Source organism: Mesoplodon densirostris, chromosome 1, assembly GCF_025265405.1.
Source record: "Mesoplodon densirostris isolate mMesDen1 chromosome 1, mMesDen1 primary haplotype, whole genome shotgun sequence".
NCBI classification, from domain to species: domain Eukaryota; kingdom Metazoa; phylum Chordata; class Mammalia; order Artiodactyla; family Ziphiidae; genus Mesoplodon; species Mesoplodon densirostris.
The window spans coordinates 210,758,423-210,777,039 of record NC_082661.1 but is presented as its reverse complement, the minus strand read 5'-3'; the positions used below and the strand labels follow the sequence as shown (position 1 = coordinate 210,777,039).

The window sequence follows — 18,617 nt, the reverse complement described above, 5'->3', positions numbered from 1 at the left end:
TAGTTCCCTGTACTATAGAGTAAGTCCTTGTTGTTTATCTGTTATATAGTGTGTATAGGCTAATCCCAAATTCCTAATTTAGTCCTCCCCCCCTTTCCCCTTTGGTAACCATAAGTTTGTTTTCTACGTGTATGACTTGCTTTGAACAATGGGATTTGATCAGAAGTGACAGTGTGTCAGTTCTAAGCCCAAAGCATCATAAGTTTCTGCTCACCTGTCTTCTGTTCCTGCCTCTACCATCAGAAAGACAGACATGCCCTGGATAGTTGATCTTAGATAGAGAGACGTATGGAGCAGACCTGAATCCATCCTGCAGCCTGAAGTACGACCCCTGCAAACCCACAGACTGTTGAAGGAGAAACAGAAAAATATTTGGTGTCCTAAGCTACTTAGATATTGAGGGTGTTTGTTACTCATTATTTTCACAGGAATAGCTGACTGATACAAATTCTTTTTTATCATCTATAAGTCTAATCATATGACATCTTTCTCCCTAGATCTAACTATATGGTGAATTATAGGAATGAATTTACCAATATTGAAGCATCATTGTTTGGGTATAAATCCCCCTTGATTATGACACCTTCTTTAAACTTGATTTTAGATTCTGTTTATTTAGAATTTTTCCACTGCTACTTATGAGTGAGACTGATTTATACGTGTGTGTGTGTGTGTGCGTGTTCGCAATCATTACCAGGTTTGAGTGTCAAAGTAATACTTGTTTCATAAAGATCATTTGAGAGTTTTCTTTTTCTGCTACAATTTAAATGGTATTAGCATTATCTGGTCTTTGAAGTTTTGATAAAATTCCACTGCAAAGTCATTTGGGTCTAGTTTTTATAGTTAGTTCTTTGATAACTTTTTCTCTTTCCACTATAGAAATTTGTCTATTTGTGTTTTCTATGATTAGCAAAGTTAATTTTGGTAAATTGTATTTTCCTAGGAAATAATCTAATTCATCTAGGTTTTCCGTTTAACTTGTACTGAGTTGTGCAAAATATTATAAGTTGCTTCTGATTTGTAAAACTTCCTCATGTCCTTGGTTATCTCCTTGTTTTTATTTCTTATTTGTGCTTTCTACCCTTCTTCCTTTATTGGGTTAGCTAGTGGTTTATCTGTGGTGCTGATTTTTTTTTTAACAAAGAACCAGCATTTTGATTTATTAATTTCTACTATTTTTTGTTCCCTATTACTTTTAACTTTATTATTTCCTTCCCTGTGCTTTCTTTTGCTTTACTTTGTTGCTCTTTTCTCATTTTTAAGATGGCAGCTCAATATCCTTATTTTCATTCTTTCATTGTTGCTGCAAGAATTTAAGGCTATGGATTTTCTGTGATCACTGGTTTAACTGTACTCTATTGAGTTTGTTTTCATTAGAACTATTTTTTAGAAATTCTGCCATTAAAAAATTTCCCCTTTTGTCCCAAGAGTTGTTTAATAGAGAATTTTTAGATTTCCAATAAGATTTCTAGCTTTAAGAGCAGAAGGGCCAGGCATAGAAATAAGGCACTTGCTCCACTTCAGGTTTCCAGAACTTTTAGTTTTGAATGAAGTTGAAAATTTTGATTATTAGCTTTTAGGTTTTTTCCAGTACAAAGGGACTATTTGTTTATTATCTACAAGTGATCAGAATAGCTATGGGACTTACCAAGTTGTAATGCAAGGGCAAGAAAGCATAAATTCATGGAGAAAATGAATGGAGAATGGTAAACAACAATAAAACTGATTTGTGATTGCATCTAAGCTTTCATTAGCTTTTACATCAGCTTCATGAACATTAGAAAAAGTTTGCTCTCACTCAGTGGAAGTGGCCTACAGAGCCCTGCATAGTTGGAGGAGTTCTGGCTGAATATCAACCTCCACTTGACTCCTGTTTCCTTGACTGGGAACTTTAGCTCAGCCAGGGGCTGTATGTTTGATCCAGAAGGTCTTAGATTGCTGTCTACTAAGTCCAGCACATTAATTAAAAAGATTACATGTATTAATTGCTAGGCAACTGTAGGGAATCAAATAAGAAATGCAATTGACACCACCAAACTCTCATTACATTCGAGATATAAGATTTATTCACACCAACAAAAATAATCACAACAAAATATAAACTAATTTAAAAAACAAAAGATCATAGTGACATGAAATTTTATATTCTCTAAGTGTGTAAAAGGATTTTTGCTTTCACATAAACTTCTTTTCATAAAAGGCTAGCAAACATTAAAATGCAGTGATGGTTTGCATTTCTTATATGGAAAGAACATAGGCTAGACCCTGAAGCTTTTAGTTTACAAGGGTGTTACCATGAAGTCACACACTAAACTAACGATCAAAACCATGATCTGTTTCCAGGTCCACACACACATACATTCACCAACTAAGCAGAGAAATAAGCATTTCATATTCTGTCCCACTCTGCTATAATGTATTTTTTCTTTTTACTAAAAGCAAAGTAGGAAACTGTATTTTTCTCCTTTTAATTGACCTCAGAAGAGGCACTATCCAATTCATGAGAAACACGAAATTTCAGGTGTTTGTCTTCTTCACTCTTAAGGTCTGGGACTAGCTTGTCTTCGTGGCTATGGAATTCTTGGCTGTGGAATTCATGGCTGACTTTGGAATTATTCTGACTCTCAGTCACATCGGAATGCTCACTGCTCTCATCCTCGGCCTTCAGCTTGAATTCTTTGGAACGCTCGTGGCTGTGGGTTTCCATACTGCGGTCATCCGGCTGACTCGTCTCCTGACTGTCCTTCCCACGGCTGTCCCAGTCAGAAGCCCTGTGGAGGCGCTGGGCAACCAGGATGGCCTTGGGTGCATCACCCACCTCCTCGCTCTCCATGTGTGACGTGACGTCCTCCTCTGTGGCATCTGGATACTGAATCACAGCACAAACGGGAGAAGAATTCAATAAACAGCCAGAGATGGGAACACTGTAATTTTCTTCTGCTTTTTAACTTTCAGGCCAATGAATTCTCTAAAAATGTCTAAATTTGGCTGAAGCAAAAAAATAATACTAGCATGTTACTTTTTTTCAAACCAAGTCCTTTCATTACGTCATCTCCTTTAGTTTAATAGGTACATCAGTTTTGTATGAGAGGAAACCCATGAGGAAGGTCTCATTATCTGTTTTACATAAAGGGAAAATGAAGCGAAAGTTAAAAGTAAAGGGACTGGTACGTGGCAGGGCTATGTGCTAAATCCAGATCCTTTTTTAATTTAAAAAAGCGAATAGAGGGCTTCCCCAGAGGTGCAGTGGTGAAGAGTCCGCCTGCCAGTGCAGGGGACACGGGTTCGAGCCCTGGGCAGGGAAGATCCCACATGCCGTGAAGCAACTAAGCCCGTGCGCCACAACTACTGAGCCTGCACACTAGAGCCCGCGAGCCACAACTACTGAGCCCCTGCGCCACAACTACTGAAGCCCACGTGCCTAGCGCCCGTGCTCCGCAACAAGAGAAGCCACTGCAATGAGAAGCCTGCACACCGCAATGAAGAGTAGCCCCTGCTCGCCGCAACTAGAGAAAGCCTATGCGCAGCAACAAAGACCTGACATAGCGAAAAATTAATAAATTAAAAAAAAATAGAAAAGCAAATAGAATAAATGCTTTATAACCAGGATTTGGAAAAATAGCACTGTGATTGAGAGACAAAATTAGGGAGAAATTATGTGGACTTTAATACAAAAACCAATAAGTGGGAAAAGATTTTGTATTCAATGATCGTAAAGTAATAATACTTGCTGAATGAATGAACAAATGAGCATGCAGACCCTTGTTCCCTAGAATTGGGCTCTACTCATAACCATCTCATGTGTCTTGTTCAAGGATTTACCTGGACATCAGATCTGCTGAACTTCTTAGATTTCGACCTCAGTCCATAAGCCACACTATCACCTCGGCCTTCGTGTGTGTCTCCGGTCGGGACAGGTGGAGTGAAAACGGAGGTTGCTGGAACATCAGTGGGAAAATCAGTGACCACTTCATCAGATTCGTCAGAGTGGTGAGACGCGTCGGAATGGTCAGGGTCACTGGAGTCATTTTCGTCAGTGTCCTGGCTGTCCCCATCCTCTTCATCCTCCACAGAGTCTGTGTGCTCAGGGCTTTCATTGGACTTACTCGGGAGGGTCTAAAAATCAAGATGGCCGGAAAAATGGTTGTAAGGGTTTTTATTTTCCGTTAGGCTTTATGGTGCCTTAGTCTTTTACTATCTTTATTTAGTTTAAGAATCTTTTTTTTTAAGTCTTTATTGAATTTGTTACAATATTGCTTCTGTTCTATGTTTTGGTGTTTTGGCCATGAGGCACATGGGACCCCAGCTCCCTGACCAGGGATCGAACCCGTACCCCCTGCGTTGGAAGGTGAAGTCTTAACCACCAGACCGCCAGGGAAGTCCCAGTTTCAGAATCTTTATATTCACAACAAAGCACTCAATGGCTTTTAAGAGCTAAAGTGAGCATCTTCCAATTTCCCTTTTAACACAAGGATAAATGGAATCCTATTCTGAGGCATTTTTCTTGCTTTTTCATAAACAGTATTTTCAAGCCAAATGTATGAGTTATAAATTTATATCGATAACATGTTTTTCTTTGTTCATTTTAGACACTATTTAATTTACCAAATTCAATAATGCAGTAAATACAGATACATAATTGTGAGATTGTTTTTTTCTATGACAATTCTCAGGAGATCAGAGCATCCATGTATTAATGCTCACCCCCAAACCTAAAACTCCTCCCTATTAGCCTGGATAATCAAAAGGCGACTTTGTTATTCATGTGTATAAACTGCAGCTCAATTAACCAGTTAATGTCTATTACACTTCTGATTGCAAATATATTGGGTCATTTATCTAACTTTCCTTATTAGAAATTCTTAGCATCTTCAAATAGAATCTTAAGGAAAACAAATTTAAGTTAGCCCTTTGCTTAGCAAATATAGTAATAACTCCAATAAAAAGAATAGTTATTAAATAAACCATTATGTTAGCAGCAGAAATGTTCCTGGAGTCAAAGTCTTGGCTTTGGTAGGCATTAATTAGATGCTTACCAGATATTAGATGACGGCAACAAAATATCTTAAATAAATTGCAAGAGGCTTAGTATTTCAAACAACAGACATTAGTAAACATTTCCTGCCCCACTAAACTTATTTGAAACCTGGTATTTCTGACATTTAGTAAATACTTGTGTTTATTGTGAGCAAGTTTTAGACAGGAAAATTCTTTTTCTTTTCTTTTTTTTTATGGTTGGCTGAGCTCATGTTAGGAAGGGAGGGTGGGTCTCAAGATGGTGGGTCTCAAGGTTTTGAGAAGAAAGTCCCTAGTTCCTATTGTTCCCTTGGATGGTGGTGGCAGAGTCACTCAGAGAAATGAGACAAATATGAATCGGGCTACCAGGAGCCCATCCCATAATATTTCTCCCATACCCGCACCTCCACTCCACTAAGTAAAGGCTCTACTTCCACCATCCCTGACCTAGAGCCCACCATACTGTTGGCCCAGTATAATCAGGTCTGCAGAAAGTTCAAGGCTTTGGGTAGGGATGTGATGCGCCCCTGGAATTTCAGGCCAGTGGATAGACAGGGCATTTACTGGAGAATTTTAATGGAATTTTGCCAGAATTGAACCCAGGCAGTGTCACTGGGAGAAAGAGTTGCTCCCTTAGTCCTTCCAAGACATGATGGACCTTGGATTCAAAGTGGAACCTCACCTCTTGCTTGTTGTCACCAGTTTCCTCAGAGGACACAGTATTCTGAAGAAGGAAGGGTACAAATCAGTGTACATCATACTCTCTTAACTTTTTTATTCGAAAGTTAGCCTTTTCCATACAAAGCAGGTCTTATTTTTTAGCCTCATTGGTGGATGGCTTAAGCGGGAAGACAACATGACAGATCAAATGGTGTCCTAAGTTCACGTTTACCAACAGGCAGGAAAGATCCATTTGACAAGCCCAAATGGCCTGCTTGGTGGCTCTTTTTTGTGGTGGTTGTTCTTTAGTTGTGAGAATTTTAATATTTAGAATTAATTAAAATTAAAAATACCTGTGGTGCTAGGAAAGTCTGCTTCTGAGATGGGTCAGACTGTAGCCATGTGGCTACAGCATCTGGATATTTGTTGTAAAGCTGCAAAACAGAGTTGCGTATTTGTCATTATTAAGAAAAAGAAACAGGGATCTAAGTAATAAGCTGAAAAAACAACTATACTTCCCCGATCTTGATGGATAAGCATAATATGCATTATTCAGTCAACTGGAGCCTTAGCTATATCTTTCATAATTTATTCTTTCTGGTAGAGTCATTTAACAAACCCTTACATAGCACTTATTGTGAGGCAGGCACACTTTCAAAGTAACTTACAAATACTAATTCATTTAAACCTAGGATAGGTATCATTATTATTACTCCCATTTTACAGATCAGGAGAAACTCAGCCACAATGAAGTTAAGTGGTAGTAAGTGGCAGAGCCAGGGTTCAAATCCAGCGGCTCTTCACATTGATGATACACTGTGCTTTTCTGTTCCATGTTTGTTAGCTGAAATTCCTCTCAGATGAAACACAACTAAAGCAGAGGTGCCCTTAATTTGTGTTGATCTTCCTTGTTTCCTGTCTGTGTGGAACAAGGAGAAACTCTCTAAGGCTGTGCTGTCCAGTATGCCATTCTCTAGCCATGAAACACGTGGCTATTCAAATTTAAGTTAATTAAAAAAAATTTAGTTCCTCGGTTGCACTAGCTACATTTCCAGTGTTCAATAGTCACATGTGTCTAGTGGCTACCTTAGTGGGCAGTGCAGAAATATAATATCAACACCATTGCATAAAAGTTCTGTTGCTTTAAGGTGCCAAAGACCTGAATGGAATGGCCTTTCGCTTAGCCAAGTCATTTATCTGGAAAATGATAATAATATGCTAATGCAGAGGAATGGAAATTGCTCTGAATAAGTGTCATCTGGTGGGCTGTACGGCCCGGGGCAACCACTTCACATCTCTGTCATGGAGAAAAGTTACCCTGGGGGTTCCAAGAATTCCTTCACAGCCACAAAGGAGGAAAAGAGCAGGAAGGAAACCAGTCAGTAGCACTTTGGGTTTCCCCATGGTTGGCTCTAACCAGAGGAGCTTCATATTGGGCTTCTATGACAGTTTTTTGCTGAAAGAATGTGTTCCTTGACTAAAAAATGTGAAAACTACTAGTCTAGATGAGTTCAAAGTTTCCCTTTTTTTTCTTTAATATATATATTTATATAAATATTATACAGATAAATGTTATGATTGATTACATTTAATATACATATTTATTCTGATGATACCTTTAATACAGGCTTTATCTGTATTTATAAGATAAATTTATAATTTTTAAAAAGTAATATGAAGAGCAAATAGATAAGAAAAACAAACTAAAATCTACCCAGTAATCATATCACTCATAGATAACCAGTGTTCATCTTCAGGGGTGTCTCTTTATAGACTTTCCATATTTCCTACTAGCTCTAGATTTCTAGGATTCTAGAAGGTTGAGCTCTTCACTTATCTCCTAAATAACATTTAACCACTTATACTGCCATGGCTTCATGTGCCATATTTTATTCTATTAAAAAGGCACTAATTCTTGCCTCAAAAAGTGTGATCAGGGGCTTCTCTGGTGGCGCGGTGGTTGGGAGTCCGCCTGCCGATGCAGGGGACACGGGTTCGTGCCCTAGTCCGGGAGGATCCCACATACCGCAGAGCGGTTGGGCCTGTGAGTCATGGCCCCTGAGCCTGCGCATCTGGAGCCTGTGCTCCGCAACGGGAGAGGCCGCAACAGTGAGAGGCCCGCGTACCGCAAAAAAAAAAAAAAAAAAAAAAAAAAGTGTGATCACTATTTTCTCTGGAAATGTTAATTTTCTGGCTTATTGTTGTGATTCAATACTTGTGCTCTTAAATCACTTGGAAAACAGACCCACTTACTTATACTCACTTGCACACCCAAACACAAGCAGCAATACTTCTCCTAACATCTTCATTAAGCAATCTAACTGCAGTGACCCCACGCAGCTCTATATTGGCCTTTATTCTGTTTATCTGGAATTGAACTGTGTGCCTTTTTGTCCAAGCTCCTTGGGACAATGCCCGTTTGTTGTTTGGCTGGCATGCTTTCACCCTGTGGAGGGGCAGGTACATCTATGGTGCTGGTCGAATAATTATAATAAAAGAATTTGATTTGGTCTTATGTTTGGCTAGAAAAATGTGATCTAAAGTCATCTGATAAGCACAATAGATACAAACGGCATAAACAGACTTTCTTTTTATAATGGGCTTCTTAGCAAATATCTTAGGAGATATTGTGAATATTATGGTTATGCCAACTCTCCAATATGTGTGGTGAATTTTAAACTTAGCTTGCCACTAAGTAAAGCAAAAGATGGAATTTTTTACTTCTAGAACAGTATGTTGACGCATGGAAACAAAAAGTCACACAACTTCATAGAACTCATTTTACATAAATGATAGGCCTAGAGCATCATTTTATTATATTAAAAAATCTAGTTTGGTTTTAAGAGACTATATTAATTAAAAGCCGTTCTGTGCTTGGTACTGGCCTAGAACCATAGCAGGCACTCAATAAATACTTATAAGTTATTTTGTTTGACTATGAAAATAAGTAAAATTGCCATACATTTGTAGCACAAAAATAATTTAACTATATGATAAACCTAAAAGATGCTCACCTGCTTTTCCTCAGAGCTGCCAGAATCAGTCTGTTTAACCTTTGAAACAGAGAAGGTGAAGAAAGATTACAGTGTGAACGTGTTCCTAGCACCTTGAAACACACAATTCATTTATTTTGAGGAATTTTCTTTAAGATTCAGCTGTACTCACTGGAAGGGAGGAGGCGATGCCCAAGAGGCAGAAGCAAATCACTGCAATTCTCATCGTAATGAATGTTCCTGCAAAATATTTTGTAAGGAATATTTGATCGTTTCCTAGGTTAAAACAGTGATGCTTTTTTAGGCTACCACATTACAAAATCGTCACAGATAAATATATATTTTCTGTAGAAATACTCTCTACTTCTTAGAGGAACATTTTCTTCTTAATATTATGATCTTTTGAGTTAGTATTTGTAATGCCACCCCCTCTAGTCTCCATCTCTTCCTATTAGGCAAGGAGAGAGGAATTGTACAAGTCTATATTTACTCAACTTTAAAATTTAGAGTTTCAGAGATTATGCCGTTGCTACCTCATGTCACCAGCCATCTAAACCTAAAAACAGATCAACAGTAATTGAGTTCAAATAATAAGCTGGAATGGGAATATTTATTTTTCAGAGAAGAAAAACACAAAGAGAAAGAGAGAAAATAAAGCTGTGAAAGAAAATTGCTTTCTCCGTTTTCCAGCATGCATTTCAAATGTGATTTTCAACTTAAATTATTTAAAAGGTGTTACTTAGGTGAAATGAAGCTATCTCTAAAGTTAGTAATTTAAGTAAGGTATTCTAGAAATTTGAAACGAAAAAGAAAAACACTGAAAACAGTCAACAGCTTTCCTATTTGTAAGTCTAAATAGTGTCATACAGGTATTTTGGATAAATTTTAACAGCTAAATACAGAGGTGAAAATATTCAGAAAGGTTTTTTTCCTTGAAAACAGGGTAAGTCAAATCATTAAATAATTAGCATTATCATTTGTTTACATTAGCACTAAAAATCATTTCCTCTTAAATGTCTCCACCATCATCTATCCATTTAAAATGAAGTAGATATAATCATTCCAAAGAGGCATAGACATTTCCTTTTTTTTCTGATGGCAAGAAGCAGTTTCAGTTCTTTTGAGGATGGCTTGGCAATATTTTTAAGTTTTGTATTCGACTGTCTTTCTTTCAAAATAGCCGGCTGCCTTTCCCGCAGGAGATCTGCCCTGGATCTGGCATGCTTATTCCAAAGACTAGGACCGTTTAAGTCTGATTAACACCTTTTACTGTTAAGCTCTTTTCCTTACAGCTTGACCTTCCCCATGAAATGAAACAGTGCATACACAGGGCAGCAAGCAAGTAGCAAACTGCAGCCTTACCTTGGTCTGCGGCGGCTGAGAAGAGCCCGGTCCCAGGCGGTGCTGATGCTGAGCTCAGTGCTGCACTCTGGCCTCCTCCTCTCCCTGCTGGTGACAACCAGGACCTCTCAGAATTTAAAGGCTGCTCCAGACGTTCTCCACCAACACAGGGGGCGGAGAGATGTGTCATGAGGTTTTTTGCCACTGCCCAACCCACTTGCTCCTACACTTCCCCCTCTGGTTTTGTGGTTACAAAACAAACACATGCACACACACATACACACACACACACAAACTACTCTGCAGTTAAAACATTACTTATGCACAATATCATTAACTAGCTTTTTCATTTATAGGATTGGCTCTCAGCGTCCTGGAAGGGCATCTAGGGGGTCCCATAAAAAGGGAGGGAAGGAAATGACTAGTTCTTACCAAGACTCTATAATTTCTGAATTAGAAAAAATATATAATCTAAATCAGTCTTAAATAAAAGGAAATAGAATGGATTTTTGTTTCTTTTGGTTTAAATAACAGATGAAGGTAATATATGCAACCAAATTTGCCTCACAATTGTACTTATTTAAGAGCTATCAGGCTATTGTTCAGATACATCCAAAGAATTCAGAAACCCTTCCTCCATCTTCACTTAAGCTCTGTTTTGTGATTGCAAGTGTGTAGCAGTCTGTCATTTAAACAAATGGCATTAGTAACATTAAAATCCACGTTCACGCTCATTAAATTGGATTTACATTGACCTTTCAAGGACGTGGATTTTTGTCGCCCTGTTTGAATTGTTTGGAAGTGATGGATCTGCTAATTGCTATATAAAATAGAAGAAAGGTAATTTATTCTCAGTGCGGCAGAAGGAAAGCAGTTTCTGACTGAGAGCAGGGTTACTGCTGGAAAGTGCTGCTTCAGGAGCCAGAGTGTGGCTTTGAGTTCCACTCTGCCACTGATTAGCTGTGAGACCTTGGGCAAATCACTTAGCCTATGTATACCTGTTTTCATCTGTCAAATGCACAGTTCGTGGGCGTTTCGAGAGGTTTAAGTGAATTAGTATGTGTAGAACTAAAAATACTTGGCACATATATGCAAATACCCTGCCTATTTTAACCAGTGTATGTGTGTTAACTATTATTCAGATTTTTAGGAGGCGCAGGTAGTCATGATTTGTAATACCTTTAAATGGAATAGGTTATTGGAATGAGATCAGATGTAAGATTTTTAAACTGTGTACATCGACAGGATAATTTGCACACCTCTGAAGGGCTGGATCAGATTTCTGAATTGTCTTTTTCTAATTTTTCTCCCAGGATATATAAAGTTGTTTACTTAATAAGAAAATGAAAAAGAAAATTCTATATGAAAAAAAAACTTTACAGGGTATTCAAAAGGTGTTCGAATGAAAAAAAATTACAGTTGAACGTTGAATATTGGAACAGAAATTAGGGGTTGCAGAGCTCTGAGTCCACTTTAAATATTTAATATTGTTTTGAGATTACTTAACCTCTTCATCTACCTTTCTCAGTTGTGAAATGGAGATTGCACTATTAATTTATCTCACACCTCCATTGTAAGATTCATGTGTAAAGTGAGATTAAAGTTAAATGTTCCTATTTATTATTGGTTGTATCTAAGGTGTCAACTCCTATTTACCAAGTATTGCTTTAAAAAAAAAATAAGTTTATTTATTTATTTTTGGCTGTGTTGGGTCTTTGTTGCTGCGCGTGGGCTTTCTCTAGTTGCGGTGATGGGGGCTACTCTTCCTTGTGGTGTGTGGGCTTCTCATTGCGGTGGCTTCTCTTGTTGTGGAGCACGGGCTTTAGGCGGGCACGCAGGCTTCAGGAGTTGCAGCATGCAGGCTCAGTAGTTGTGGTGCACGGGTTTAGCTGCTCCGTGGCATGTGGGATCTTCCTGGACCAGGGCTCGAACCCGTGTCCCCTGCATTGGCAGGCGGATTCTTAACCACTGTGCCACCAGGGAAGCCCCCAAGTATTACTTTTTTTTTTTTTTTTCTTTTTGCGGTATGCGGGCCTCTCACTGTTGTGGCCTCTCCCATTGCGGAGCACAGGCTCCGGATGCGCAGGCCCAGCGGCCATGGCTCACGGGCCCAGCCGCTCCGCGGCACATGGGATCCTCCCAGACCGGGGCACGAACCCGTATCCCCTGCATCGGCAGGCGGACTCTCAACCACTGCGCCACCAGGGAGGCCCCCAAGTATTACTTTTAATATAAATACGGTAGAATAATTTTTTGTAGTGTTAACGTAACTAATCCATAGGTTTGTAGACACTTGGTGGGAGGAAATGTATCTCTTTTAAATTGTATGTGTTTCAAATGAATTGATATTGTTGATTTGTGGGTTCTAAGCACACATTTTAATAATTCAGATGGCAGCTATCTCTGTAAAATACAAAGCACACGGGTTATAACGTTGCAAAAACAGATTTCTTATTTCTGCTCTTAAAAACTGTTTTTTTCCCTTTAAACACATAACCCACTTAAGTTGTCAGATTGTCAGTGTAGCGGAGGGAAGTTCACATATTCTAAAAAAACCCCAAGATTTCCACAGGATTCACTATGGTTTACTCTGCGCCCGCGGGAATGATTTAATAGGAACTTAGGAAGTTATAGGAATAGATTCTGCTGGAGCCCAGCCATCTTGAGATGAACCACATGACCTATAGGGCTCTTCCGGTCATAGCGCCAACGTGCCACATGGTGGCAGCGTTTCTGAGAAGGACTTCAGACCACAGTCTGGTTCCGTCAGTGATTCCGGCAGGATGGAACGTTCATGCGTTTAATGACTGAGCCATAAAACAACTGTGAGGTCCTCCATTGTCTTGGAACGTCAGGTGAGGAAATATTTCCCAACAATGACCCGCTACACATTAACAGGGAGCACAGAGGCCAAGGGAAGCAAAGCATTCTTTTCTGCTTTGTTGTCTTCAGCAAACCCAGGTGAACGCCATGGGCTCCTTCCCCGTTTCCCACGCTTGCTCAAGAGGTTGCAGATTCCGAGGCTCACTCAGAGTAAAGGCTTGTGAATTCATGGTTAAAGAACGTGTCTGGGATGCTTCAGAGATGAGAGGATAAAATGATTTGTGATAGAGGCAGTTCTGTAAAGTATGAGATGGATAGTGCGTCATTCTGATTTTTGAAGAGGCTCGTGCTTCTTGCTTTTCGTCATTAAACATGCTGCTGACATTTTTTTCTGAGTAGGATTTTCCAGCTGTCAGAATTAATGCGTTAAATGATTTGAATCAGAGAGGCTTGATCTGTAGCATTTCCACATTATTTCCATTCTCGATTAGGTTAATCCTGGGTTGTTAAAATCAAAAGGTCAACATGATCAAATTCCTTCTAAATCTTGTATGTGGAAAGGAAAAAGTTTAGTTGTTAAACTGGAATGAAGAGTGGGTTGTGATCATAAAATATAGACACTATAAGAGGATATGTGGAAACACAAAGAACATATTTTTTCTCAAATTACATGAAACTTCTCATATAACAGGAAAATTTGTGTCCAACTGTTTTGGTGGACTTTATTATACTGACTTCTAGTTTATTTGGATATTTCTATTTTACTAAGTATAATAAACTATTTCGACTCTTTCAGCTCTGTAAATAATTATTTTTTCCTTTGAGTCAAGGTTCAGATAAAAAGCTGACCTTGGTACCATTGCCAATCTGTCATAGAGAAGTTGGGAATTATATCTACTAAGAAGCCTACCACTCATCATTTCATCATATATAGACTAGGGAAGCAGGGAATTATTTATAAGAGAGAGAGAAACAAGGGTTGAAGATAAGAAGGTTTTTTCTTTTTTTTAAGTTCAGGCATGAAAGTAGAACATTTCAGAAATACAAAATAGACACGCCATAAAACTTTTTATCCCATTGCTCAATAAATTAGTCAACAAAATTTAAAAAATGGTCTTAAAAATGGTCTTATTATCAGAAACATTAACATCACTTAAAACAAAAGAAAAAAGTTTCATTTAGACCCATAGAATTGTTAGAGAGTAAATAAATCTTCAATAAATTGTTAATGATTAACCACTCGACTCTCCATCCATAGCAACTAATTCTGAGCATAGAGTTCTTGCTTATCAATATAATGCATGGGCACTATGCTTGAGTCCATATATCATATATTGATAGCTATTATTTGCCAGTACTCAAGAATCTAGCAGTATTTCTTTGTTAAATTATCATCACTAACTTTGAGGCCATTCTAACATTCTTTAACTGATAGATTCTTTAAAGTGGACTTAAATTATTAATTTTTTTCTTAAAATGACACCCTTCTTACCCTCCTGGAACCCATTTATTCATGAAGATCAACTAAGAAATTTAGAACTTGTGCAGCCAATGGAGTGAAGGGGGCGTGGTTTAACAGTAAATTCAGTGGGGTGTGGACAGAGAAGGCATAGGGTGGAGACCCTGTGTCTACACTGGTGTTGAAGGGATGAGTGTTTTGGGATTGGCATCAAACAAGAAGTGTTTCTTCCCATCCAACAGCCATCAAAGCAGCATGGGACTCGTGTGTTTTGCTATATTTTAAATCATGGATAAAAAAATTGATGTACTTTTAATAATAATATTAATAAAAATAAAACCTTTTTTTTTAAAAAAGGAGGGAAATCACTCCCAACGTATGACTCTAATAAGTCAATCTTTGATGTTCTGAGAATTTTATATTCTTACGTCCCCAAAATGGGTTTTCTAGAAGCATTTTCTCAATATGAGTCATATGAATTTCTTTCAGATTCTGTTACACCAAGAATAGGAGATCAAGGACAAAGTAACTGAAAAGGTTGGCTTGTTTCTTTCCTGCAAAATGCCGCTTGTGGTTTTAGCAGTCAGTTTCGTTGCCAAACAGATCAGGAACATCAGGCTTCTCCATAATCTGGAGGTGTTTTTAGACTTCCCTTTCCCACACTCACTCGTCTTCATTTCCAAGCATCTGTGGATGAGATTGGTTTAAACAACCTATTAATTTCACTTTGTACGTGATGAAATTATTCAAGAATCAAAGTTGGTGACCAATGTCTCTCCTCTTTTTACCCATTTCATGCTTAACAAATTTCTATTGCTTGTTTTTCTCCATAAGAAATACTTCCTTGTAATTTACCTTTTCTATGGTAACAAAGAGTAAGCCCAGAACTTCTGCCTGTGCTCATTAAAAAGAGAGCTATTCAAAATAATAACAATAAGAATGGGAATTATATATGTTTTCATGGAACACCTATAATGTACTAGATTTCAAAGTATATATTATGTCTAATATGCTTAACAATCTATGAATTCAGTATTATGATCTTAATTTTTCAGCTAATTATAATAGAAGCCATCTACTTGCAGTCACTTCTATATACATGATTATATTCAATCTTTGCAAGCACAGGAAACTCTGCTCAGTATTATGTAACAATCTAAAGGGGAAAAGAATTTCAAGAACAATAGATATATGTATACATATAACTGAATCACTTTGCTGTACACCTGAAAGTAACACAACATTGTTAAATGTACTCCAATATAAATTAAAAGTTAAACAAAACAAAACAAACAAACAAAAGAAACTGAATAATCTTATCTGTAGTAGGTTCAAATCTAATAAAAATGTAAAGCTTTATTTTTCCACATATGCTACCCAGCTAGTGTCATGGTATGGTCATGACACAATGTGAGAGAATGTTAATACATCTCTCCTAATCTCACACTGTTATGAATCACCAATTCAAAATACATGATTGCTGATTGTGGGTTAATATCGTTAGCTTCATAGTTAATACATATAATGACCTTAAATATTAGTTGTCTTGATTCACTAAATTTTGAGTGAATTGCTCATCATATTTTAACAGGTACAAAAAATCTAGACAAAGGCGTATTTCATGGTTAGCCTTATGTCTTACTACATTAGGTACTTATAGTATCTACCATAATAATTGTGGTAGGTACTGCTGGCTGTGCACAGAAGATTCATATTCTTCAGAGTAGTTGCTGGGAAGCAGCTGCCTAGATGAAACTACATTTCCCAGCCTTTCTTGCCTGGGTGTGGTATTGTGACTAGCTCTTGCCAATGGAATGGGAAATAAAGTGATATGTTTCACATCTAGGCTGAAGTGCCTAAAAACTAAGTGTGTCTCCTCCATAGTCTTCTTCTTCACCATTTGGCTGAATGGAGAGGACTCTGAAGCATTTTTGGAGGGCAGAAATTCAAGGAGGAGATAGCTTGAACTATCTGTTGACTGGGAACCCTGGTATTGGTTAGTGTATGAACCAGAAACATGCTTCTATTGCCTTATAGCACTGTTATCTGTTATAATAGCAGGTGTTACCTTAATTAATGTAAACTTGTACACATAATAATGTTCAATCCATAGTTTTTGAATGTTAGTATCCATGCGCCAGATCACTAGGCACATGAGACTGGATTTAAATTGTGGTGCCATAACACACACACACACATATATGATTTCTATATTATAATTTCTATCTATATAAATTTCTATTCATTTTTGATTCCCCATTTTTATTTTTTTTTATTTTTTATTTTTTTTCTTTTTGCGGTATGTGGGCCTCTCACTGTTGTGGCCTCTCCCGTTGCGGAGCACAGGCTCCGGACGCGCAGGCCCAGCGGCCATGGCTCACGGGCCCAGCCGCTCCGCGGCATATGGGATCCTCCCAGACCGGGGCACGAACCCGTATCCCCTGCATCGGCAGGCGGACTCTCAACCACTGCACCACCAGGGAGGCCCTGATTCCCCATTTTTAAAACACTGAATTAGTCCTTGTGAAATTCTCATATATTAAAATTGGAGTTGATTATTTTATACAATAAGTACATCACTCAATTCTAAAAGGTGACGGTGTGTAGTACTAGTAGATATCTTAAGTGATTAGGATACCAGGTTTCTCTTGATCGTCTGTTTTTGTTTTTCCCACTTTTACCAGAAGAGAATTAGTCTTGATACAGGTTTTAGTGGATAGAGTCCAATGTTGGAAACCAGGGAAACTGAGTTCTTTCTTGATTATACTGCAAGCTCCATTAAATGTTGTTACGTTAGTTTGCCTGTGAGAAGAGAGAGGCTACAGTTATCTCTCAATAAATAATAAATTGACCTTGCAACTTCTGATTGTTCACACGGCATCATTTGCTTTTATTTCGTAATTAGACCACCTGTTTTTTGCGTACCTTTTGTTTTCTGGCCTTGTGTTCACCAAGGGGCAGACGGGCAAGTAGAGATGAAGTTAAGAACAATTTACCTAGTTATATTTGAGAACTTGAAGTCATGTTCTCTGAAAGTTTTGGATGACTTCTGTTCCCTGCTAGGAATGTGTTTACAGATTAATTTTAGTCTTAGTTGCCTTTTACCAGATCAAATATTGTGTAAGTGGTGAATTCTAGGAAACTTGAAGAGTTTTAAAACATTTCACCATGGTTCCCGCTATGGAGATGACCATAATTAGAGGAGACGGGAGGTTAAGTTAGAAACTGTGTATGTTTGGGAGCTGGAAGTTTGACACTTGCTTGTATAGTTCACTGATATTCCCCAAACCGTAGTGGTCTTTTGGTCTGTGGATTACAGCTTGGCCAGGGGTGAGCCAGAGTTCTTAGTGAGGTAGTGAAAGAGGTCGTGTATGGCATCTCAGCAGAGCTGGAACACCCACTCGTCTCGGTTGGGAGGAAGTGGAGGCTGGGATCAGGAAGGTGGCCTTTTCCCGCTTTTAGACAGTGCCAGAGCGTCTCAGGCTGGGGTTTCACTTTACTTTGTTTATGTGGAGTTGGTTTAGACACAAGTGAAATTGTGGTGTCTTAACCTCTAGAAAGATTTCAAACCTACATCTTGCTTCATCAAGCTTGGTCACTTAAGAATCCAGTTTATATTTTAGAGATGATGGCATTCTGAATTTAGAAAGATGAAAGTGACACACTTTCATTTAAATCTCATAATCTTTGAAAGTTTGGGGATGTAAATTAATGAAAACATTTAACTTCTTTTTAAGAAGAAGGATAAGAATCATATACACAGGAAGTCTATTTTCCTTAAAAAAAAAAAAAAATATATATATATATATTTTTTTTCAGTACATGGGCCTCTCACTGCTGTGGCCTCTCCTGTTGTAGAGCACAGGCTCCGGACGCACAGGCTCAGCGGCCATGGCTCATGGGCCCAGCCGCTCTGCGGCACGTGGGATCTTCCCAGACCGGGGCACGAACCCGCGTCCCCAGCATCGGCAGGCAGACTCTCAACCACTGCGCCACCAGGGAAGCCCCTAAAATATATTTTACCTTCATAGTAGTTTCATAAAAATTGGGCAACCCATTTAATTCTTGTGGTCCTGTCTTCTATCCTGAGTGTTAACCATGTGAGCTGGAGAACTAGGACCGGGAAATAAAATCAGTTCAATTTTATTCTGCTGTACCAGCTATGTGTGAACATATGGCTATCTGTGTGTAGCTCTTTCTCTCACACGAAGGACTGGAGTTTTTTTTTAAACAAAAATCCATGAAACATAAAAATACACAATACATATCTGAACGATCTGGGAAAAGAATGCTACGAAATTAATAAAACTTATAAGTGTTTGAGT

General features: G+C 38.3%; 2 protein-coding genes across 2 annotated transcripts in view; one reads left to right on the top strand and one right to left on the bottom strand.

The window, feature by feature from the left end:
• Window positions 1-18,617, top strand: part of PPM1K (protein phosphatase, Mg2+/Mn2+ dependent 1K) — a 449,751-nt gene that overhangs the window by 229,502 nt on the left and 201,632 nt on the right. The gene's annotated exons all lie outside the window — the stretch shown is intronic.
• On the bottom strand, window positions 2,072-10,117 carry SPP1 (secreted phosphoprotein 1). Its single transcript, XM_060094580.1, has 7 exons — window positions 10,032-10,117; window positions 8,842-8,909; window positions 8,691-8,729; window positions 6,030-6,110; window positions 5,699-5,740; window positions 3,823-4,116; window positions 2,072-2,869 (listed from the first exon to the last, which is right to left on the bottom strand). The coding sequence occupies exons 2-7, from the start codon at window positions 8,893-8,895 to the stop codon at window positions 2,468-2,470; spliced, it is 912 nt and encodes a 303-aa protein (XP_059950563.1). The 5' UTR covers window positions 8,896-8,909; window positions 10,032-10,117; the 3' UTR covers window positions 2,072-2,467.